The sequence below is a fragment of the Triturus cristatus genome, chromosome 1_2 (genome assembly GCF_964204655.1).
Source record: "Triturus cristatus chromosome 1_2, aTriCri1.1, whole genome shotgun sequence".
NCBI lineage: Eukaryota > Metazoa > Chordata > Amphibia > Caudata > Salamandridae > Triturus > Triturus cristatus.
This window is the reverse complement of record NC_140580.1, coordinates 977,459,814-977,485,199: the sequence shown is the minus strand read 5'-3', so window position 1 is coordinate 977,485,199 and position 25,386 is coordinate 977,459,814. Positions and strand designations below refer to the sequence as shown.

At 48.9% G+C, this 25,386-nt stretch overlaps 1 protein-coding gene across 3 annotated transcripts in view; it reads right to left on the bottom strand.

Annotated features, from left to right (window-relative positions):
* The window catches only part of LOC146868496 (ectonucleoside triphosphate diphosphohydrolase 8-like), a 539,122-nt gene that overhangs the window by 212,269 nt on the left and 301,467 nt on the right, over positions 1-25,386 (bottom strand). For all 3 annotated transcript variants that reach the window (XM_085610637.1, XM_085610629.1, XM_085610646.1), the window contains one exon: positions 10,423-10,573. In XM_085610637.1, coding sequence (XP_085466763.1) covers positions 10,423-10,573 — 151 coding nt within the window. The remainder of the gene's footprint in view (positions 1-10,422; positions 10,574-25,386) is intronic.

The following is a 25,386-nucleotide window of genomic DNA, read 5'->3' as shown; positions in this document are numbered from 1 at the left end:
AGTGCTGTATACAATAATAACAAATACATATAGGTTAACTGGGGTTTTTAAACCCTAGTAGTGAAAGTGGGAGAAACTAAAATTCAAAGCACATTAGCTCTAGGTGTTGTGTGTGTTTTTGCACCAGGTTGTGAAAAGGGGGTTGTATCATGCACAAACAGTTGTGTTATTGATAGCTTGGACAACAATCTTACAGAGCACAATGAGGGTTCATTGCCTACTAGGCACTAGCGCTAATTTGCCACAAACACCGTGTTGTAAGTCTAAGGTAGATGATTGTTCAGTAGTACAGTCCCCAGGAAGATACTATGGGTGCAAACAATAATTGCAGCTTTATTTTTATACGTGTAAAATGAATAGCCCCACTAGGGGTGAGATAACTCCTGTGCTGAGGCACCAATACCTCAAAATGATTTACGGTCACGCGAGCGACTGAAAGACCAATATTCCACCACACCACAACTCAGTCTGAGCAGAAGAACGATAGGACAATTATAGCGTGGTGTAATATACCATTTGCACCAGTGTGAATCTTGTGCCTGGAATATATTTGTTCCGTGTTAGATGTAAAATTGTGGGGCAGCCAATAAGAATACAGGTTACACCCCTAAACAGATGTGTTGTCAAAGGATCATGGTTGACTAAATTGATCTATCTTGTGTCTACTCCAAAGTATCAACTACCGACATATCATCAAGGTGAGCATACAGAGGAGAGGCTAGATTACTATTCAAATCTACCTAGCATGACGCTATGCTAGTCGAAACTGTGCAGTCGATATAGAGACTTTGGCAGAACAACTTCTCAGCACTGCCTCCTCCCTGTGACCTCCTGTATTTCATGAAGCCCCTTACTGATGTTGTTGCCACTCTACTGCGTCTTGGCTTTAGCACCTCAAAGTGCTCAGAATCAGAGAAATATACAAAATTACAGCTGGATAACTGTAAATAAAGGGGATGTTGTCCACCAGGGGACATTGGGTGACATCAAATAGCCAACGAGAGCAAAGCTGAAGTTGTCTACGAAGTGACTCGAAACCCCGAGATGAAAAGCACCCTCTTTTTTCACAGTTACTCATGAATAATTTAATGTTAGTTATTCCCCTCCACTTCATTTCCCGGCTCTCATCAGCCGCGGAAGGGTAGATGAGCCACTGGGGAGTCATACACAACATAGACTTACCTGTGTTCGCCCCCACCCCCACCCTGTAGTATGTTTGGTGTCCTCACACCCTCCCTACGACCCTCTCGGCATCCCTCGCCTCATCCACTGACATTTTAAATAAGCTTTGGCATAGCCAATAGGTCTCGCCTTTGGGACCTTATAAGTGTTTAGCCATGCAACAGTTGATGTTGTTGCACCAAGGATATTGTACTGCATAACTAAATACTTATAAGGTTCCAATGGCGAGACATATTGGCTATGCCAATGCTTGTTTCTTAGAGTTGCAGGGCACATTTGGCCATTGCATTTCATACTAACTGGAGCGCATCAAAGTGATATTTTGAGAAGCTGACGTGCTAGATGGCACAGTTCATTTTGGCAGTAACCAGGGTGCCATCTTCAGCCACTTGTAGTTCAACAATTTTGCATAGAAGGAAATTCATTTGCTGTCTGAGTAGCATTCAGAAGTACATTTTTAGGTGTCAGATTTCAGGAAGCAAAATATATTTTAAAAATTTTTAAACTAAAAATAAGAAGATTTTTTTCTTCTCCCAACAAATCCTCTATGTTTCCCTGTTGGGCCCGTGTCTGGACTGTGCAAACACTGCATAGAGGTAAATATTTTGATGTTTCAACATACTCTTCCAAAGATTTTTCAGCCCCAAAAGTCCCGCCATATTGCGTATTGTATTGTATTGTATAAGCTTTATTCGAGACAATTCTCATAAAAGCACATAAAATCAACACAGTTATACAATAATACATTATTACGGATTAAAAATTCATTAAACATAGAGTACAGCTCATACAACATTTGCATATAAAAACCATATTTACAAATAGTATTACATTAATCATTGTTGAGAGGAATACCTTGTTACCTACTTCCCCCCAGGGACCGTCTTCTAATTGCCCATGCCCAACCCAGGTATTTAGCTACCCCTATGACTATCGAATCCTGAGTTGTTGTACGTAGGATTCTTAGAGCCACTGTGCTGTCTCGTGTCCCCAAGTTTTTGCATACCGGCGAGAGCCATTTTCTCCTCGGATTCACATAAGCGTGGCATACGAAAAGAAAATGGCCTATGCTCTCCTCGGCATTTTCGCATGCTGGACATAAGTTATTGGTGGGTCTGTGCCAGCCAGATGTCAGTTTCTTGAGGGGGATAGATCCTGATCTTAGCTGAAATACAAGTTTCCTGTCCATTGGTACCGTGATGTTGTCCCAGTAATTTTCCAGGGCAGGAAAAAATTTTATCTCCAGGAAGCGACCAGTCATAGAGTCGGCCCTGGTGTCATTCAGCATCTTACCGCCAACCAAATCCCAGTATTGTTCTTTAAGGGCTTCTTTGCTAGGGAAGATCTCTCCCTCAGGGTTATTCCAAAGATTTGAAAACCCTAAGTTTACTAACATGGACTTCAGATGTTTTAACCATTTTATCTTATGGAAGGTATCTTCCTTGATAATCCATTGAAAACCCTCCGCATATTGTCTTATTTCTGGAGTCGTCCAGAGACGTCTCCAGTAAAGGACTGGGCGCAATCGGGCTCTATCTACAATGGTGCGTCTACCTAACTCCAAAAACAGTGGGGTTAAGGGGGTACTCTGTGGGAGTCTTGTAATCCCTCGCATAAACTTGTTCTCTGAAGTCTGAAGAGCCGCTAAACCATCCCAGGCCCATAGCTCCGCGCCATATAATGTGGCACCCAAAACCTTCGCGTCATACACTCTTAATGCGGGTTTTATGGGTTTTGTTTTGGATTTGCGGTGTTCCCCCCTTAAAGCACCAGAAAGCTGCTGGTGCTTTAAGACCACTTTATCTACATGATGCGTCCAGCCAATGCCCTCTGCGATCTGTACACCCAGGTACGTAAATTCTTTGACAATGTCTAACCTACTGCTGTTTAAGGTTACCTTGGGGTAGTTGCTGCGTCCAGGGGAAAAAGCCATTAGTTTTGTTTTTCCCACATTTACCTCTAGCCCATGCTCAGTGCAAAAAGCATCAAAAATGTTTAATGCACGTTGCAGCCCCATGGGGGTCTTAGACAAGATAAGAGTGTCGTCAGCGAACATCAGGATCGGAACCCTGGTGTCCGCTAACGATGGGGCATCAACACTAGCCTTCAGCATCCTCTCAACGATTCCGTTAATAAATAACGAGAAGAGTAAAGGGGCCATGGAACAGCCCTGTCGAACACCCCTTTCCACTGGGAAATCCTCTGTTGTCTCTCCACTTCCACCCCACTGGACTCTAGCGAAGTTGGATTTGTGCAGTCGCATAATTAATGTTAGCAGATCAGCAGGGATCCCCAACTTTTGCAAAACCAACCATAACTTAAAGCGGGGGACTAGGTCGAACGCCGTCCGCAGGTCGACGAACGCGACGTACAGGCAGCCCCTTCCCAGTACAACGGTCTTCCACCTTAATATGGTAAAGCGGAAGACCTGATCGATGGTACTGGTTGCTCGCCTGAATCCCGCTTGGTATGGAGAAAGGGCGTTGTTGTCTTCAACCCAGTCCGTAAGCTGGTTTGTTACCATTCTCCCAACTACTTTCTGTATGGTGGCTATTAAGCTTATGGGCCTATAGTTTGCAGGCAGTGAACGATCTCCCTTCTTGTGGATGGGGATAATGGTTGCGCCTTTCCAGAGGTCTGGGACCACTTCCCCCTTGGCTAGGGCATTCGCTACAAGGAGGGTATATCTCGCCCATCTGGTCATATCGTGTTTAAAAATATCAGGTGGAATGCCATCTGGACCTGGCGCCCTCCCACATTTCGCGGAACCAATGGCAATTTCCACTTCTCTAAGGGAGAACAAATCGTCGATTGCATAAACCGGTGTTATACTATCAGCTGCCACAGGATGGTTAACTTCCGCGTACTGAGGTCTGAAGTAATCAACCCAAGCTTCCTCTGCTACATTGTTATCTGGCTTCGCAGGACCGGCTCCACTACCCCACTTGATGATTTTCCAGAATGCCCTGGAGTCTTTACTATCAGAGGCCTCTTTTAGTTCGGCCCAGTGGCCTTCATCCCAATTCTTTTTTGCACGATAGATGGCCATCTTGTACAGTTCCCTATTCTTTGTCACAGCGGCGCGGTCCCTATTCCTTATGGCTTGTCCCAGGGCTAATCGTGCTGATCTACAATGGCTATCAAACCACCTTCCCACTTCTTTAGATTTCTTCCCTTTCCTTTTTTTAATGAAGAAGCATGGTCTCAGGAGGGAGAATAACTTATTGTGGATTTCGGTGATTCCACTATCCCCTGGAACCACTGGAGCCGCTGTTTCCATCGCGGAAATTGCACAATCAACAGCATTATTGATGTAAGTCATAGTGGCCTCGTTTGCCAGTACCTTGGGCCATTTTAACCTGCGTTCATCATTACTCATAACAGGGGTTTCATCGTATATCACTAGAGGGTTACCCGCACCAGTATTCCACCACCTATGAGTCACACAGAGGGGGTTGTGGTCACTTTCAACCCGGGGCCTAACTGTCATGTCAACAACCCCTTTCCACAGTTGGAGACTGCACAAAATGTAATCGATTCGGCTCCTGTTGATGCCATTGTCAAAAGTGTAGCTGCCCTCCTTGTCCCCAGGTGTCCTCCCGTTCAGTGCTCTTAAGCCATGTTCCATACAAATTCCATTCATTGATAAGATCTCTTTTGCCCATCTCCTTACAGGTTTTAGGCATAGAGGTGGTACTCCCCAGAGATTGTCCTCTTCGCTCTCCAAGAGGTCATTTGTACAGTCCAGAGGTTCAAAAGTCCTGTTGAGGTCCCCTACAATTATCGTTACACTTTCCTGGGACTTGGTCTCAATGGCAGTAGACAACAGCTCAATGGTGGGTAAATTGGTTACATTGCTACCTCTCACGTAGACATTGTACAAATCTATTAGTTGACCCTTTGCTACGGAGATTCTTAATAATTGCAAATCACAATTTCCCAGGTCCAACATTTTGATGTTGACCTGCAGGTCCTGTCTAACCCAAACAGTTAAGCCTCCCTTGGGCCGCCCTCTTCCCCCTTTTGACGCTGGTATACAATAGTTCAAATAACCAAGACAGAAAAGGGGATCACAAGCCCAGGTTTCTTGGAAGCAACAGATGTCATACCCACTTATAAAATCCACCCAGGATTGGGAATCCAATTTACTTGCCAGCCCAGCGACATTCCAAGATAAAAGCGTACCAATGCTAGCATCTAGCCCATCTCGGGTGTTAGTCAATGGAAATACTTGGGCTAACATAGGGCTTTCAGTAGAATTAGTCTGCCTTTCTTGGTCATCTGTCGGATCCACTGTCGTATTGGCTGGGTATGTTATCTTGGCATTTGTATTTAGGGTTCCCAGTCTAAAACCACCTTCTTCGACCAAACCCCCCGTCTCGATGTAATTGACCAATAAGTTTGTAACAGTTGTATTACCATGAACATCACATTGCCCTTCTGGCTCGTTAGTGTTCCCTCCTAAACTGTCAGTACTGGTTTGTCAATATCCCCATCCCGGCTCCTGCCATCCTACATGAGGGTTGTAATATGTGTAAGTGGTATGATTATGACCTACAGGAGGAGGTGGTAAGGGATTGACTGGCCATGATACAGTAGGGGGAATAAGGGGTTCATTGAGTAAACTAATCGTTACACTAGTCGGTCGGGGGTAAAAAAAGGTAAGGTCTACAATTCCGATACCTCCCTTATTTGTTCCCCATCCCTGCCTTGTTATCCATCCCGCCACCCTTGGGTCTTGGAAATTGACCACAATACAATCCCCACCCAAGGTTTTCGTTGTATATCCCATCCAATCTATTCTCCTTACCCCTATGATTAGCCCGTCGATGTCACCAGGCAGAGGACGGTTTTCCTTTAGCCAGTGCATGATCTTGTTTTTGAGCATCTGGAAAGTTTCTCTCTGTCCTGGGGGTAATGGTGGGACGTTTATAAGAACTGCTACATAGGGAAAGGAGTCTGGGGTGAGATTAATTGGTGGTTTTCTGTAGAGTTTTTTTGCCACGGGCGGTGGGATAGATTTGGGAACTTGGGGGACATATTGGGGGACAGGCTTCAGCGCCTGTTTGTTATTTATTTGGGACGGTACTGAAGTTTTACCTACCAACAAACCTGTGTTAGCCCTATTCCCTCCCACCGGAATATTCTGAGCTTTCTGCGTGCTATTAGTTACGTTTGCGTTTGTTGGTACTATTCCCGCTTGGTGACGCACTGTAGCCTCAGCACTCGTTGCGATTGGTGGATTTTGTGTCGGGGGGATTGTGGGCTGTGTAGGGTGTATTATGGTCGACTGAGGTAAATCAGGGCCAACGTTTGCTCTCTCTGTTCTGTCTGAGGATTTTGTAATGGCTTTAACTGTAGGTTTGCTCAGTTTGGGAGGTAAAGGAGAGCTATTTCGGGGATTTCTTCCCTTATCCTGAATAACAGGGTTGTTTAGGACCTGAGAGTTTGTGCTTACTTCCACCCTATTCGCTTTAATCAGTGATTTTGTGGAATAAAAATTGTCTAAGGTAGTCTGTTCAAAATGGTTTAGCCTATCTACAAGCTTTGCAATTCTATCCTCAATGGGGGTGAGTAGTGATCTAAACAATTTTTCCAGTTCAGGGAGAACAATTACAAGTGATTGCTCCTTATCTTTACATGGTACAGTGGAGTCGGTACAAGGATTGTCATCTCCGTCCTGGCTGTTCAAGGAGACAAGATTAGTAGGTGTAACACTTTCTGTGCTTTGAGTTTCGTTAGTAGCTACCTCTCCTGTGTTCACGAGTTTATGTAACTTCCTGAGTTTTTGAGGGGGTTTGACCACCCTTTTACATTTTCTTACAGATGCTGGTCGTTTCCGTTTGGACCCGATTTTGGGTTGGGCCAATGTAACCTGGGCGCCAGGATCAGTAAGCGGTGCTGGTAGGATTTTGCCGCCACAAGGATTATTTAGTTCTATCACAACATCCTTGTTTGGTTTTTGGGCCTGGACCTCAAAATGGTCGTTTACAACTGGCAGGTTCACTGATGACAGAGGAGTTACCAGGGTGGGGTAAGCTAGATTTGAAAACTTATCCGTTGAATTCTTAAGTATTTCGATTGACAGCCTACGCTCTGCGCGCTTCTCTGCCAAGGTCAACTCTTTGTCTATTACCAGTGAACGATTAAAGAAAAATTTATCTAAGGGGCCAATTGCCAGTGGACCAGACTCTACAGGAGGAGTTATTTGATGGCTATTTACAGAGTTTGTTGATGTAGACGTTGCCATGTTAAACACTAAACAAATCCAACTTTTCTAAGCCACTTACTGGAGGTGATACTATATGTCACTGGTAAGGGGGGTGGCCCAGCCCGGCCTCCTTCGGCCCCGGACGGCCACAGACGGTCCCGCCCTTGTCCCGGGCTTCTCCCGCGCGCTCTCCCGCGCTGCGGGAGTACTTGTGGCTTAATAAGGAGTATGAACACAATAGGTGGAAGGGGTAGGAGGGGTCGGGGAGAGCGGCCCAGGTGTAGCTGATCAGGGCTGGCGGGTGCTCCTGGGAAATGCAGTCCCAAGGAGCTCACGCACTCGCTCGCAGCCCCGTGCAAGTACTTCCCTCGGTGTCCCCTTCAAGGCGCTGCGGTCAACACTCCTCACGCAGCGGGACCCGCGGAGCGGGTTCCGCAAGAAGTAGGCTGGCAGCAGGCGATTCCAAACGGGCAGAAACAAAAGCAGCAAGGCGTCCCACTCGCCGTCTCAGCGAGAGCAGATGATAAGGGCTCGGTGGAAGGGTAGGAGGGGTCGGGGAGAGCGGCCCAGGTGTAGCTGATCAGGGCTGGCGGGTGCTCCTGGGAAATGCAGTCCCAAGGAGCTCACGCACTCGCTCGCAGCCCCGTGCAAGTACTTCCCTCGGTGTCCCCTTCAAGGCGCTGCGGTCAACACTCCTCACGCAGCGGGACCCGCGGAGCGGGTTCCGCAAGAAGTAGGCTGGCAGCAGGCGATTCCAAACGGGCAGAAACAAAAGCAGCAAGGCGTCCCACTCGCCGTCTCAGCGAGAGCAGATGATAAGGGCTCGGTGGAAGGGTAGGAGGGGTCGGGGAGAGCGGCCCAGGTGTAGCTGATCAGGGCTGGCGGGTGCTCCTGGGAAATGCAGTCCCAAGGAGCTCACGCACTCGCTCGCAGCCCCGTGCAAGTACTTCCCTCGGTGTCCCCTTCAAGGCGCTGCGGTCAACACTCCTCACGCAGCGGGACCCGCGGAGTGGGTTCCGCAAGAAGTAGGCTGGCAGCAGGCGATTCCAAACGGGCAGAAACAAAAGCAGCAAGGCGTCCCGCCATATTGCTAAAAAGCTTTGTTTATTTCTTACCCTCACCTCGCTATCTTTTCTGAGGGGCAAATTTTCAACTCTTCGTGAGTGAAAGGAAATTACTGGGAGCTTGGTTTTTTACTGCTTTGCACGGACTGACAGCCTCAACACATTTGCACACACTGGAAACGGGCCATGATTTCATTAAACTCCTTGTAAACACAAAATACACTTCCGTGGCCCTTTGGAGGTTGGCTTCATCTGGCACAGAACGCCATCTGTGATTCGGATACTGTTTCGCCAACAAAACACGGCCGGCGCGATAAACGCTCCTCTCTGGTCTGCATGGACTGTAAAAGTATCTCTGGTAATAGCTTCTGCAGGCTCAGTAATGACATAAGTGACGTCGGCTTAAAGCACAGGGCACTGGTTCGATTCATTTCATTGCTAAAATTTCGGCCGACATCAATGCCGATCTGAAATGCTGGAATGACTTTGGTTGAACTGTGCAACTCATATTTTTCTGATAGTGAGCTTTACAGGAAGAATTTGGTGATTTACTGAGGTTTTGCACGGGTAATCGCATGATGCAAAGCAACACAATAATATGCGTAAAAGTATTTATCGCAAAAGTATGGGAAAAACATCTGAGTGACGATGCATTTAAAAACAAGCAAGGATGCTTATAAATAACCGTTTGCAAACATACACCACATTTATTTTATTTTTAGGTACTGACGTTCTTTGCATTACCTAAACTTAAGGCTCATTGCAGAGGAATGGCTATAAGCCTGCAGAGATGTTAGAGCCCGCAGGTTAACAAGTGAGAGGGGTGGGGGGAGTGCGGCCGAGAGCACACACAGCGATTCCCTTGCGGCAGCGAGCCTTGGGCACCATCTGTTTGGAAGTTAATTACAAACAGATGTTGCCAAAGCTCGCTCCTGCAAGGGAATCGCCAAACGTGCACGCATTGCCATTGAAAGCAATACAATGTGTGCATGTTTTTTGACACAAAAGCCGAATTGATTTCTAAAGGACTCCTCCTAAGCAACACATGTGCCCTGCGTAGGCGAGACCTAAAAATCACTACTGCACTCCTTAACCTCTCCCAAATGTAAGAACTCGGCATCTGGTGCACTGGACCCATCCCCCACCCTGTGCATTTACTTGGACTCTGGCGCCCCCCACCCCACCCTCAGTATTACCCTTCCCTACTCCTACCAATCTCTCCCAAATGTAAGAACTCTGCAACTGGTGTCCTGCACCCACCCCACCACCCTGTGCATTTACTTGGACCCAGTGCACATCTACATTTACTTGACCTTACAAAAAGTTACTGCTTCCTCAACACGGGCCCAAAATATCACTATCTCTCAATTATCTTGCAGGAGATTACGATGCTATTAGATTAAGATGTGTGTGTGGCTGATGCACACATGAGCTGGAAGAAGCCTGTGTGTGTAAAAGAAACACTGTGATGCGTGCGAGAGGCTTGGAGTAAATACCAGGTATATATAAAAATACAATGTTCCAGTTGCATGCAAACAAACCCCTTTATTACATTTGGAAAGCCCCAATAAACGCAAACCATAATCCCTGATAGCAATGCATGTAGCGCAATGCATTGATTACGATCTGGGATACATTGCTATCAGAGAATATACATTGCACCGATTGCTATCGGGGATTATGGTTTGTACTTATTAAGGTTCCATACATTTATAAAAGGAGTTGGAATGAATGCGAATGGAACATTGTACCTTTATATATATTTAATTACCCGAGTTTCTAGGAATACTGGGTATGCCCCTTGGTTGCTCTCTTGTAAATACTTGGGCATTGCTCCAGTTACAGGCAATGTATGGACAAACACGTACGTTTTCTCTGTAGAGACAGCAGCAGGGATTGATTTGTTTGCCTTCTGGGTCATACTTCAATACCTGCAACCATTCTCCAGGTGCCATCAATGATTACCTGAGAAGCATCATGCCATCAGTAGCTGCAAGAGAGGCCGACGTTTCCGGTTGGTTTTCTGAAGGGATGATGGTCATAGCCTCATCGAGGCATTTCGTTAGGGACGCGCCCGCTTTTTGGGGTTCATTGGCATAGCTAGAAATTCCTGGCCCTGAGGAAAAAGCACAGTTAACCGATGGATTAGATATGGAAGAAACGTAGACTTTAGTTTATCTTCATGAAGTTCTACAAATGATCTAGGGAAATCAGAGCGTGACCAGAAGGTGTGGAGCAGAGCGGTGCCACCTTCCGTACATGGCAGGAGGCAGTGCCACTCCAATTCAGACTCTCAGAGTGGCAGCCAGCCAAACTAATGGAAGGCAGGCAGGCAGGAAGACACGCACGCACACACACAAACACACACACACACACACACACACACACGTGCCTGCACATGTGCACACATACATACTTCAGCAAAGCTGCAAAGAAATCACCTGGATGGTTGGTACTGGTAATTTTTCAAGAATATTGAATTATGAAACACCAATTGATGTGCTCAGCTGAAGAATAGGCAAACAGCGCCACCAAGTGGTAGGCTGTCATAAGTGCCAGTGTGGAGAATTAAGTGCCAGTGCTGAGCACCAGCACACAACGGCTCAATACGTTCGTACAAACACTGATTCAAGAAAATAATTGCCAGCAGTAGCCCATGTCGAGCTACTGCTGGTCTGCAGGAACCACAGCGGACGTGTGAATCTGTGCATGAGAAGCACAAGAACCGAGGTGAGAAAGGACTGAACAGACAGCAGAGACAGGCAAGAGTCTCAGGGGTATAGTCACAAGAATGTGTGCTAAACATCACCAAAAAATGTCAACGCAACTTTACACATCGCAGCCTATCGCGGTAAAATAACCCTGTGTCAATGTGGAATTCACAACAAGGCGGTACCACGCGGTAGTCTGCCGAAACCGCGAACAATGTCCGCGATACAACCACCTTGGTGGAGATAAAAACACAAACCACAATAACAAAAAACCTGCGATGGGGCAAAGTGCGATGTGGAAATCAGCAATAAGCAGCGCCAGGCCTGCAACAAATACCTGGCCGGCGGGAAAAATCACCATAAAAGTAGAAAAACACCCAAACACAAACTGATCAACACCCCAGCATCATGGAGGCAGCCGAAGCAGGCACAGAGGACGAGCGCAACCCCACAAGCACCCCGGACAACCAGCCTGGGACCTCGGGGACAGGTAAGGGAAAGGACAAGAAGAAGAGTAAGACGAAGTTCAGCCCGCAGGCGAACAAGTTCATAGTCACGGAGGTGATGGAACACCATCAACAACTCTTCGTCACCTCCAACATGTCATTGGGCACCAAAACAAGAATATGGCAGGACATCGTGGACAAGGTGAATGCCGTCGGAGAGCACAAGAGGACAATGGACGAGGTCAAGAGGCGATGGAACGACATCAAGCGGAAGACCAAGGAGAAACTCGCAGCCAACCAGAAGGCAGCAATGCAGACTGGAGGTGGCGGCCCAGCGCTACAGCTCGAGCTAGATGACATGGAGGAGCCGGTGTCGACAGTCATCAGTGTGGATACTATGGCCGGAGTCGGGGGACCGGACACTGCTCGACAGGACACAACACAACCGTAACAGGGTGAGTGACCATCAGGTACTGGGGGGACGGGTGGAGATGGCTAAGATGGCACACATGCACAATCAAGCAGAGCACAGTGCACACCCTCAATGACTCTGGGTCGTCGCCCAGATCCATAGACTGTCAAAATGTACAATAACCATGCTGTCTGAATATCAACATGTACCATGTGGCTACATACATGTGGACACATTGCAATACACCATCTCCCTTCACATTGCAGGGCCAGCGTCAACACCTCCTGCAGAGCAGTCCCAGCCACTCTTCACTGATGACGAGGAAGACAACCCCAGCATTGACACCCAAGCCCTCCTAGACATCATTGACATCATCTGCGAATCACCTCCAGGATCAGGGCTGACCAGCTGCATCGAGGAGACCCCACCCACCACCAAAACCACCCAGCAGGAGGCACCCACAGTCTCCCAAGACCCCCAGGAACAACACATGGCCTTCCAACGCTGTGTGATGGAGGCCCAGAGGGAGACGGCCGAGCAGGTGGGGTTCATTCCTCATGGCTACCAAACTGGACGCCATCCATGGGTGTCTAAACCCGCTCCATGGCCTCTAATGAGCCTGACTGACATCGCTGGAGTCCTGACACGGAGAGCTGAACACCTCTCCACTCAGAGATACCAGCTGTGAGCTGGCACACATGCGGAGGCTCATGGAGGGCATGGTGCAGATGGAGGCGGAAAGGATTGCAGCCACCGCTGCACACCAGCGAAATGTAGCTGGGATTTACCATGCCCTGCAGATCATCATCATGGCATTGCTGCCACAAGGCGTGGAGCAGATGAATGCTGCTGACCCCACACCATCCACATCTCCGCCCCCTGGTGTGTCAGTGCCTCACAGTGCGGCAGGCGTATCTAATCCGGCACATGATGTGTCACTGCCACACAGTGCGGCCGACAACCCTCCTCCGGCCCCTGATGTGTCAGTGGCACACAGTGCCCCAGCCGGTACTGCAACACATCCGGGGACGAGGACGTGGATGGGTTTGTGATCAGGAGGCACTAGCTTTCATTTCTGCCACCTGGCCTGTTCCTTCATGGTGTCGCACATGGCCCCATGACCTTCCACTGACCCCCAATACACTCCGATACACTCACCTTGGAAAGCGACATGGACTGCCATATCCTGTTTGATGACCAATGACACAGCGAACTGACTGCGGACTGTGCCCTTCCTCTTCCTCAGTACTTGTCATCCCCGGATGGACACTGGCTGTCCCTCCAGGGGCCCATATTGTGTAGTGTGCTTGGCATTGCCCTGTACTGCTCCAGCTGCAGAACTGCACTGGATGTGCAATAAACATCCAGTGATGCACTGCCGTGTTATGTCTTTCACCATTCATGTATGTGTGGGTGAATGTAGGGACAGTGAAGTCCCGTGCATCAATGATGCTCATCCTGTGGGATGCCAGTCAGAGGGTGCTACATTGCATATTGTGTACAGGGTCCCATGAACACTACAACAGAGACACATGCATCAGTCACTTCCATGTCCAGACATGGACTGAACCACGCCCAGATCCCACGAGTCATTGTTGCAAGCCCTGCGCTGGTCCGGCGTACGGCAGGTCAGACCACTCCGGTTACGCTCTGAGGGGGGGTCCTCATTACAACCCGTCGCAGGCGTTCTAGCTGGTGGTGTGCAGGTCACTGGTCTAGTTGTCAGCATGTCACAGCCACTCCCTGAGGGCAGGTTTGCACGCACACCACACCCATCCGGCACAGGCGTCACAGGCCATGTGACTCCGCCAACATAACGGGCCGAAGATGTCACATTCCCCTATGCCGGTGGTGACTGGATGAAGGACGTGCCACGGATCTCAACCATAAAGGGCCCATGAGTTGTTGCGCACAGGGTTAGTTGCACCCGAGGCCTTGCGGCCGTCATGGGCCTACCACCACGTGGCGCTGACTGGGGTTGCACAGGGTTAGTGGCACTTGGAGCATTGCGGCCGGCACAGGCACCCGGCCACGGGACGGTGACCTTGGGTTCACTGAGTTACGGGCACCTTGAGCTGCTGAGTGGGTGTGCAGCCTGCGATGATGCCCCATCCCGGCGGTCCGGACAGCTCAGGTTTTGTGTGCCCTGCTGGACCACAGTGTAGGCCAGAGCCAGCGGGCAGCACGGGCCTTCCGCCACGTAGCGTGGCCTCGCAGGTCACAGAGTTAGTGGCACCTATTGGGCTGAGCGGGTGTGCAGCCTGCGATGATGCCCTGTGCACTGGTATGTCCTCTAACATGGAGTAATCAAGACCCAACACCAAACATGAGACCTGGTGGCCTGCGGAGCGGGGCTGCATGGTGTGGAGTGTGCCATGTCTGCGGGCACCGGGCTTGTGGCTTGCAGCGGCACGTGGTGGGACCTCCTGTCTGCACACCGGTGGCATAAGGTGAGCAGTGCGGCCTGGGTGTGCATGGGCGGGCATGCTCCGATGGACGGCGGGAGGGGCTGGGGTGCCTCTGTCTGGGTGTGCATGGGAGGGCAGGCGATGTTGTCTTGTGCAATGGTGTGTACTGTATCATTCATGTGTCTGGACTCTGTTTCAGATGACGGGTCTGTCTCAGATGTGTGACCTAATGGACTGCACTGCATACCGGCAAGTGGTTGGAGACACACCGGTGGCAGCTGGTGCACAGTGTGGCCTGGGTGCGCAGGGGCAGCACACTCTCTCTCCCTCTCGCACCCACTCTTCTTCTCTCTCTCTCTCTCTCTCTCTCTCTCTCTATCCCCCTCTCTTCTCTCTCTCTCTCTCCCCCTCTCTTCTTCTCTCTCTCCCCCTCTCTCTTCTTCTCTCTCTCCCCCTCTCTTCTTCTCTCTCTCTCTCTCCCCCTCTCTTCTTCTCTCTCTCTCTCTCTCTCTCTCTCTCTCCCTCTCTTCCTCTCTCTCCCCTTTGCTCTCTCTCTGTCCTTTGATGTGCGCAGGACACACCTTCTCATCATGATTTTTGTCTTGCCGGCTGTGACCTACGGATTGTTCCGAGGGGAGCCGCCATGTATTTTCATTTCATTTCAGTGTTCCTTTTAATAAAGTTTTATTTTTTGCTTTCGAAATGAATGCGTGATAGTCATTTTTGTGATGACACATCCGATTCACCAGTTGTGATTCTGCGACATCAGGCGGATTATTTTGTACGTCTTTTGGGTGTAGCTGATGTGGCATGTCTTTGGTTGGGGGGGTGCCGGGGAGGGGGGGTCCTGGGGGTGGTTGCGGCAGGTGTTGTTTCCCTTTCGGCCCTCAGGGCCGCATGTTCAGTTGCCCTGGGCTGGTCTCCCTTTTGTGGGGCGGGCTGTAGCACCAGGTCGGAGCAGGTGTTATTTTCCTGGTGCTAACGCTCCTTATCGCCTGTTTTGTGTTCTTATCGCAGTTCTGACTGTTCGTTGTGAATGTTGTGGAGTGGTGTTGTCGCGACTTTTGGCACGTGAACGCCTACTCTGCATCTCATTAGCGATAGTTGCGGGGGTCATCTATTGCGATGTTTTTTGCGGCCGCTGTCGCGGGTAAACTGGTGCTGTGGGATGTTCACACCAGCTTGTGATTGGGGCGATAGATTTATCATAACTTGGCTGCGATAAAGTGCCGCTAAGTCGGCGATAGATCCTTGTGAATATGGCCCTCACACGCTTAAAGGGTAAGGCTGATGGAAGTGTGTGTGTTTACATAATGTGCTTACAACTGTGCGCATGAATGTGTGTATGTGAGACAGATCACAGACAGAGAGCAAGAGTGAGGGGGAGTTCCTGGTGTTGTGGCCCTCCCTGGTTTTGAGAGTCCCTCTCTGGCAGCAGGAGTAATTCCTGATAGCTGGGATCAGCAGTAGCATCACCATGGCCACCACTGAAATCATTTTGGCCCTGGTATAATGGGGATTTGTCTTAAGATATTTTATGGATATTTAGCTTATCTGTAGCTACCCTTGGCATCATGGTGGACATGCTTGACCTATTGAGAGCATTCTTGGCTTTATTATGATCATCACTAACATATTGCATGATGAAGGCCATGCTTCTAGATTGTGGGTACCCTTGACATAACACTGTCAGCCTGGTATATGCTGGTTCTGGCATATTAGTAACCTTATTGGCATATTGTGGGGATCTTTGATTTTTTCATGGCCACTCCGGTCCTAGTGGTGAGCCTCCCAATGTGATAAATGTCTATTTTACATATAGGATGAGAAGCCCTAGCATTTTTTTGTTTTGCCATGGAACTGTGGTAGCTAGCCTTGACGATATATTGTATTCATCTTTGGCCATCATTGTGGCCAACCCTTGCATTGGGGTGGGCATTTTTTGCATACTGTTGTCTGCCTTGACATTATGGTATCCATTTTTTTAAATATGATACTAATACATTGGCATGTGCAGCAAACACTATCCAAGTGATGCAGTTGCAATTGCACATGTTGGTACTTGATGAAAATGACAATCTCATATTTGGGAATCATATGTCAGCAAAAAATGAAACCTGGGACTTAGAGGCTCTATTACAGTCTTGTCTGCTGTCACATTTGAGATATTATTTGTTAGTAGCTCAGCATTAGGTTCATTTATCAGAAATAGCTATTAGGATAAAAGCAACTGGAGACCCCAGTCTAGGAAGGAGCTGATGGTACATAAAAGGGACTCTCATGGTTTGTGGCACAAAACTCTTTGTGGTAGTTAATCCCCTTGAAACCCGTTAAAACCCTTTGAGGTCAGGACCATCTTTAAAAGGGTATAAATCTACACAATTCTAATCAAGAAATGGTGAGGTAGAAGATTGCTGGTTTGCTAATAGATCCTCCCAAGGTATATACCCCTCACAGCAAGTAGAGTGAATCAACAAGAAAACAGCACCTGGATAAGATAATCCTTGATCAAGACAAAAAACCCTCACTGACATTTTGCTGTAATTGGTAACAATGCTTACCCTTGATGAATGTTTGGCTACAGAGATGTGTTTCCACACTCAACTATATGTGATCAGATCTCCCTCTATTTAGGAGAATACCTGTGGCTGAACATCTTTGTGTGGTGAAGTAACAATATCCCCAACACTACATACTTTTAGGGTAGGGTGAATTCAAGTTGGGAATACTCTAGTCCTGAGAAAAGCCACTGACCAATATGGCTTCAATATCAGCTGAAACATAATTGACATTCCACGCACAACACTCTTTCGAGATTTTAAACTTCTCAAGGGCAACTTTATTTAAATTATTGTTGAGTGACTCACTAGATAATTGCACTCTTTTGTCTCCAGAGTCCATCTAGCATTTATATAAAAGAGGTAGTGGTCCCCAAGGCCATATGTGACCTGGAAAGGGGGTCGCGCGTCTCCCCCTCCCCTCTCAATACTGACATTGGCCCCGGGGAGGCGAAGGTTCCCGGGGCCCTACTGAGCACAAGAGAGGGGGTTGATGTGGGCCCCTTCTTCTATATTGGCCAATCCCCAGGGAGGTCGTGGTCCCTGGTGCCATATACAGCCTTGGGAGGGATGCCTCGTGGGCCCCCCTCCGCCCCAATTATAATTGGCCTGCCCCTGGGAGGTGGTGGGCCTTGTGAATGAGATTAGCCAATGAGAGGGAGGTCGTGTGTACCCCCCTCCCAGCATAAATAGTAGTTTTTGCCCCCAGGAGCCGGCTTAGTGGGGGCCAATGGTTAAACAAGCACGGGAGATCGCACATGGTATTTTTCTTTACTTTTGCAGTGATTTCGTGGATCCGCCGCAATTTTGTGGCAAAATTGAAAAAATTATGTTTTTGGCACCGGTGGGTTCTCTGTGGGACACCACCACCAGGCCTAGGGGTCAGGGTATTCCTAACATGCCACCTTCTCTTTTTTTAAACTTTTTTGGGGGGGCTTGGCTGAGTCTGAGTCCCAAAATGGATGCCAACACTTCCTGGTTGAAGTGCTGGCTGCCAATCAGATGTTAGCATGAGATCTGTTGTATCTGTGTCCCTAGATATACAAATTATTTTTTTCTTTGATATTTCGAAAACTACTGAATGGATTACACCAAATCACAACAAGCATTGGCATAGCCAATAGGTTGCGCCCTTGTGACCTTATAAGTGATTAGCCAGATGTTTTGGTTTGGCCTTTGTTTTAAGCTATGTTGTAGAGCAGTGTGGCTGCTGTGCAGCTGTGTTGCTTTGTAATGTTGAGCTGTCTTTGTGTTGATGTTGTTTTAGTTTATGCTGATGTAGTGCATCACATGTTGAAGTTGTGCTTTGTTGGTGCTGAATTGCTGCTTTGGTATGGCTGTGCTGGTGTTGATGTGGGGCTGCATCGCTGGTGTTGTAGTGGTGGTGATGTGGAGCAGCACTGATGCTGAGGTGGTGCAGCACTGTTGCTGAAGTGGTGTTGTGTTGGTCCTGATTTGCTTTTGAGTTTTGGCAGCGTTAGTGTTGGTGCATTGATGCTGGGTGGAGCTGCGCTGATGCTGAGATGGTGCTGTGCTGTGCTATGTTGAGGTGTTGGTGCACTGGAGCTGAGGTGGTGCTGTGCTTTTGCAGTTTTGGTGCTGCACTGTTAGTGGTGCATTGAAGATGTTATGCTGTGTTGGTGCTTATGTGGTGCTGTGGTGGTGTTTATTTGCTGCTGTGCTGGTGCTGATGTGTTGCAGAGTGATGCTGAGGTGGTGTTTAGTGATGTTGAGGTGTTGCTGAGTGATGCTCTGGTGCTATTTATTGATACTGATGTGTAAGAGTGATGCTGATGTTGTTCTGTGTGATACTTTGGTGTTGGGCTGATGTTTAGGTGGTGCTGAGTGGTACAGAATCACACGACTTTGAGCAGAAGCCACAATGTTGTGCCGGTTCAAAGTCAGCAACTCTTACCACTATGCTACATCACTTTCACAGTGACTGCATGCTGACTGATATGCAAAACGAACATGTGGCAGGCAAAACATGGGTATATTGCGTGTGCAGTCTACCAAGATTACTGCATAGTGACCGGTACAAGGGTCCATGTGAAGAGCAGAATGGCGTGCATTGCTTGGTTACTGCAGGTCAAGTAGTATACCAACATCACAGACGTACATTGCAGACGTGTGTGCCTAGGTATTGTTCTGTTATTACTGTATGCTGATTGGCAGAGTTCACATGTAAAGTGGAACGTGAGTTCCAAGGTGGTACAGAATCACACGACTTTGAGCAGAAGCCAGGATGTTGTCCCGGTTCAAAGTCAGCAGCGCTTAACACTATGCCACATCCCTTTCGCAGCGACTGCATGCTGACTGATACACAAAACGAACATGTGGCATGCAAAACGTGGGTATATCGCGTGTGCAGTCTACCAAGATTACTGCATAGTGACCGGTAGAAGGGGCCATGTTATCCCATTATGTTTGCAGCTACTCAAAAACTAAATTAGTATTATCAAAGAAAAAATACACTTTTTTTGTTGCAATACAATTCAAACTTTGTTTTTTAAAACAAAAGTGTTGTTTTTCCGCTGGTTTGTGTAGCTGTGTGAATAAATCCCACTGTATTAGCATTTGTTTTGGAAGAAAAAAGGAGCCTGTAAGTCTGCTGTAGTGTGAAATATTAGCATGTTCCCTACAGCTGCGGAAGGAAACCAAGACGAGCTAATTGAGTGTAAATAAGCCTCGTTGTAAAGATCCTAATCTTTGTGTCTGCAGCATCTGTGAGATGCAGACCAGAAACTTAAACACAACATGCAAAAACAACTATAGGTTACAGCTAAAAGGTACAAAAAACAAGAAATGCGACACACACGTAAAAGGATTTTAAAATTTACAATTGATTTTATGGATGCCACACAGGCCCTTAAGTACATTGGACTACATATTTTTATAAAAGCGTTTCAGTATGTTTATAGAACCCCAGGACGGAATCCAGATTCCAGGCATTCATATTATGTAGTGGTATTTTACATGTAGGAAGAGCGCACCTTATAATCAACATAACAGCTTCTGCTCCAGTCCCGAGCACATGTATTTTTAGTGCATCATAAAAATGTTATGTATGTGCCCCAAATCACACGTTGTAGAGCAAATTAACTGGAACATGAGTTACAAGGTGGTACAGAATCACGTGACTTTGAGTAGAAGCCAGGATGTTGTCCCCGTTCAAAGTCAGCAGCGCTTACCACTAGGCCACATCCCTTTGGCAGTGACTGCATGCTGACTGATACACAAAACAAACATGTGGCATGTAAAACGTGGGTATATCGCGTGTGCAGTCTAGTAAGATTACTGCATAGTGAACGGTGCAAGAGGCTGTGTGAAGAGCAAAATGGCGTGCATTGCCTGGTTACTGCAGGTCAAATAGTACACCAACATCACAGATGTACATTGCAGACGTGTGTGCCTAGGCATTGTTCTGTTATTATTGCATGCTGATTGGCGGAGAAAAATTAAAACATGAAGTGCAGAAACTGTTCACATGTTTGCTTTACTTTTATTACAGCATTCTGGCTGGCACACTGCATTTTGTTTCGAAGAGTAGAGCGCTGTGAATTGTAAGTTTTTTTTCCCTATGCCCAGTGACACGAAAGCTCACACGAATGCATAAAGCTGCCACCTGATAAGATTCCTGGAACATTATTTGTTACAAATTCAACACTAAAAGCTCATAAGTCACCAACATGAAGGAGCTGCCTCGATTTGCGATACTGGGGGCCTTTTTCCCTTAATCTGTTTGTGGAGAGCATGTGGGGGCATAATACTAATCAGTGCTAAAATCATTGCAACACAAATGCAAACATTAAAACTCACCGTGCACTGAAGAGATTTGTGGTACTGGGGCCCTGTTTCCCTTAAACTGATTGAAGAGAGCATGTGGGGTCATAATGCTAATCAGTGCTAAATTCTTCGCAACACAAATGTAAACATTAAAACTCACCGTTCACCCCCCCAAAAAAATACCATGCATGAACAAATTAAGAACGACACCAAAAAAAACGAAAATAGTTGCAAGACAAATACTTCAGCACACTAGTGGCAGGTTTACAGTAGTTAGGCGGTGCTGCATAGGCGTTCCCAAACAAATAAAGGAGGAACTAAAAGACATATTAACCAGTCAAAAGCAAAAGATTTAGGCTGACAAGCGACCAAGCCAATAAAAAGGCAATAGGCGGTGTTTCACCACTGATACGGATTACTGGATGTCTCGGAAATGGTTCTGTGAACTTTCAGCTGGAGGAGTGCACCTCTCATTGCTAGGGCAACTTTGGGGAAACATTAATACGCAGCTTGTCCAGCCGCGGAGAGGTCGCACAGCACCTTAAAACCAAACTAGTAATCGTCCTCCCGGCAACATTCGGTGAATGAACGGCGCAGCTGATCCTAGAGTGAGAAACAGGACTCCAACTCTGAGGCCCACTGGAGGGCAACTATCGGTCCATTCAATGTTTTGTGAAGCACACAGCCACTGGAGGTAAAAATAGGGTATTAAACCACAATTCCCAGCGTGTTTAGCAATGAACTTACCAGAAAAGGCACACCTGAGGCCATCAAATTTGAGCAGAAACGCAAGGAAATGTGGGAACCCAGAACCCAATGTGCTTACAAACTGCCTCTGAGGAAAGAGCGTGATCACTCTGAAACACGTCAGGCCACACAGACATAAATTATCAGAATTGTAGCGCTGTTTCTGGAAAATAAATGGTTCTGTGAACTTTCAGCTGGAGGAGTGCGCCTCTCATTGCTAGAGCATCTTTGGGGAAACACACACACACACATATATATATATATATATTGCATTATCAAGGCTCCATAGTTTGACTCGCTGCATCTGTCCCTTTTTTTTCATTTTGCATTCTGGGTCAAGTAGTCCTTGTTTTATAATAAGATACAGAAGACTATATATCCAAGAATGCAAGGAAAAAAAACCTAAGCTGAAGCAGCTAGTCACTCCTCAACACCGAAGATTAGGAGTGCCAAACAGGTTCTGACTAAACAGCAACATCTTTCCAACCGAAGTTGAACAGCAGGAACTGCTGTGGCGATATTGTGCAAAGTGCCACAGAGGATGCAACAGGCGTGTGCACTTGCTCTCTGCGCCTCTCACGCAGACTCTTGCATGGCCATAAACGCTTGCGTTGCCCCTTCTGTGATACAGATTACACCAAGGCACTTTTAGCTCTAGAGCTATTAAAATGTGGCCATTCCCTCATTGACATGAGGTGTGTCCCCATGCTAAACAGATAAACAACTTTGCCTCTCCACCTGCGCCAGATCATTAAAGTGGGCGCAGAGGAAAAGAGACCATCAGGAGGCTCACAAAGAAGTGGTGCAAAGTCAATTCGCCACCGAGGGTGACCCCTGCCATGTGGTAAATGGATTCCCATGTGCACCCAGATGTGCCTTAGCAGGAGGAGGCAGTGAGCGATCTCTGTGCTCCTTTGATAACCAGGTCGGTTACAGCCAGCACCGTGAAAGCCAGATTGCTGTTTCAAACAGCTGGGCCGCCTTTCACTAGTGCGCTACCCTGAGGTCAGACATGAGTTTGCAGCTGCCCTGGGGGCAGCTCATTATTTGTAGTAGGGCACACTGACAAGGTCTGCGCCCAGCACACCCATTTAAGTGTGCACCGTAGCACCAAAATGGGCAGTGCTCCCCTACTGCCCTCCCCTGTGTTGTGCTCACCCAAGTGTTCCCCCATATTACATTCTAGCTCATGTGCTTCTTCCACCCAGCTCCACACTGCTCTCTCACACTTGCCCAAAATGTCCATGTTGGTTCCGTCCACACACTGTCCTATGGGTGGGATGGGGAGAGGAGGGTGTGGGGGAGTGTAGGATGAAAGGGGAAGGTGTTTTCTAGTGGGCGGGGCATTGTACACTCGCCTGTGAGTAGAAGACAAGGAATGAGGCTTTACCACTGCTGCAGCCAAAGCTTCGTGTGAGTTTACCTTGCAGAATTATCCCATAGAAAACTCGTCTCTTGTTCTTCCACACCAAGAAAAATGGAGTCTGGAAAAACTGCCCACCTGGAATCAGGCAGAGTGCAATTCCATGAGGTTAAATTCATTAGAGGCAAAATCTGGCACCGTCAGACATCATGGATCTTGTTTAGAAGCTACCACAGGGCTGATGTATTCTAGAGGCTAAGGTGGAAACCTTTCCACCTGGAGTACCGTCATTCTAACCCCGTCTTTGGCTCTTTGCCAAGACTTCTTATGATTCAGGTGAGATTCACCTCCTTGTTAGACGGACCGGAAGGGTCGGCCGAGGACAAGGGGAGAGGTCTCCGGGGAGAGCCGTCTCCAGCGATCGTACAGACGAGTAACTTCCCCCCCACAGATGTACACCACACAAAGATAAGGTTTAACGTTCTTTATAAGCAATCTTTAGGTACGATAGAATGGTACAAGGAGGTCAGGACTCAGGGGTCCCCTCGATTCTAGTCTCTTGGTTGGGAAAGGGGGTAGCGGGGCAGTCTTGTTACCAATCTGGTAGATGCGATGATATGATGGATAGCTCACAATCCTCGAGCTCGGTGTTCTAGCTGGACGGGCCGCGGCAGCGCCAGCAGGTCCCGGTGAAGGTGGTCGTTACACGGTCCGCGGCAGCGCCAGCAGGTCCCGATGAAGGTGGTGGTTACAACAGTCCGCGGCAGCGCCAGCAGGTCCCAACGAGGATGGAGGATGCAGAAGGCCGCGGCAGCGCCAGCAGGCAGGATGATAGTTCACAAGGCAGGGCTACGGCAGCGCCGGTAGTCCGTCAAGGATGAGTTCTTCTCGGTGTCTCTCGACTCCAGGATACAACTCTCTTCCTGCTCTGGAGCTGCCCCAGTTATAGGTCTGGCGCCCTTTGATGTCCGGACCCTCGCACTTGGAGGTCGGGAGGTCCGGGATGAGGGAGTCCAGACACCCAGCAGGGGGGTGGAGCCAGCGCCCGGGGGAGCTGGGGGGCGATCGGCACCTGGCGGGGGAGAGCCATCGATACTTCTTTCTCCCATCGACCTGCCAAGTGGTCCGTTCACCTCCTGGGTGGATGGTGGTGCCGGGATGTCGGGGCCTGGCCAGGCCCAGGGTTAGGGTCGAGCTGAGGCCACGCGGCCTCGTGGTGCAGTGTCCAAGATGGCGGCCGGGCCGGGCGAGGGAGCCGGTAGTGGTTCGGCCCCATGATACAGAGATGTCCGGGGGCAGGAGTCCCGTCTGGAGACGGGGTGCGGGTTGTTTCTGTGGGTAACACCTGGAGGGCCGGGGCTCGGGCCCTGTCATGCGGGGAGGGAGCAAGCCCTTCATGTGGCCTGTCCAACATGCGTCCCCCCCAGCTGAAGGTGGGGAGAGTCACCCATCCTCTTGGGGACTCTCCTCGTCGAGGCGGAAAAAGCGTGACAGGCCATCTGCGTTGGCGTGGTCTTGGCCCGGTCGATGTTCCACAGTGAAGTCCATCCCCTGCAGGGAGATGGACCAACGCAATAGTTTGGGGTTTTCCCCCCGCATCTGCATTAGCCACTGCAGGGGTCGATGATCTGTTTGCACCCGGAAGTGGGTACCGAAGAGATAGGGCCGGAGCTTTTTGAGGGCCCACACCACTGCGAAGGCCTCCCTCTCGATGGTGCTCCAGCGCTGTTCTCGGGCCAGGAGGCGTCTGCTGATGAAGGCCACCGGTTGGTCAAGTCCCTCGGAGTTCAGCTGGGAGAGGACCGCCCCGATGCCATGGTCGGAGGCATCTGTTTGTACGATGAATTCCCGACTGTAGTCGGGGGCCTGGAGCACAGGGGCAGTGCACATGGCGGCTTTCAGCTTCTCGAAGGCCGCTTGACAGTCTGGGGTCCAGTTGACCTTCTTCGGGTGGTTTTTGGATGTGAGTCCCGTGAGGGGCCCCACAATGCTGCCATAGTCCCTCACGAACCGCCGGTAGTAGCCGGTGAGCCCCAAGAAGGCTCGGACCTCGGTCTGCGTGACTGGAGGCTGCCAGGACTGGATGGCAGCGATTTTGAGTTGCAGAGGGGCCACCAGACCGCTTCCCACCTGGTGTCCGAGATAGGTCACGGACCCCTGACCAATTTGGCACTTGCTGGCCTTGATTGTGAGGCCGGCCCGTTGGAGGGCCTGCAGGACCTTTCGGAGGTGGTGGAGGTGGTCGGACCAGTGGCGGCTGTACACAGCGATATCGTCCAGATAGCGGGGCTGAACTCCTCGAGCCCCGCCAAGACCTGGTTCACCAGTCGCTGAAAGGTAGCTGGGGCATTCTTCATGCCGAAGGGCATGACCTTGAAGTGGTAGTGGCCATCGGGGGTAGAAAAGGCGGATCGTTCTTGGGCCCGGGGTGTGAGACCGATCTGCCAGTAGCCCGCTGTCAGGTCGAAGATGCTGAGGTATCGGGCAGCCCCCATGCG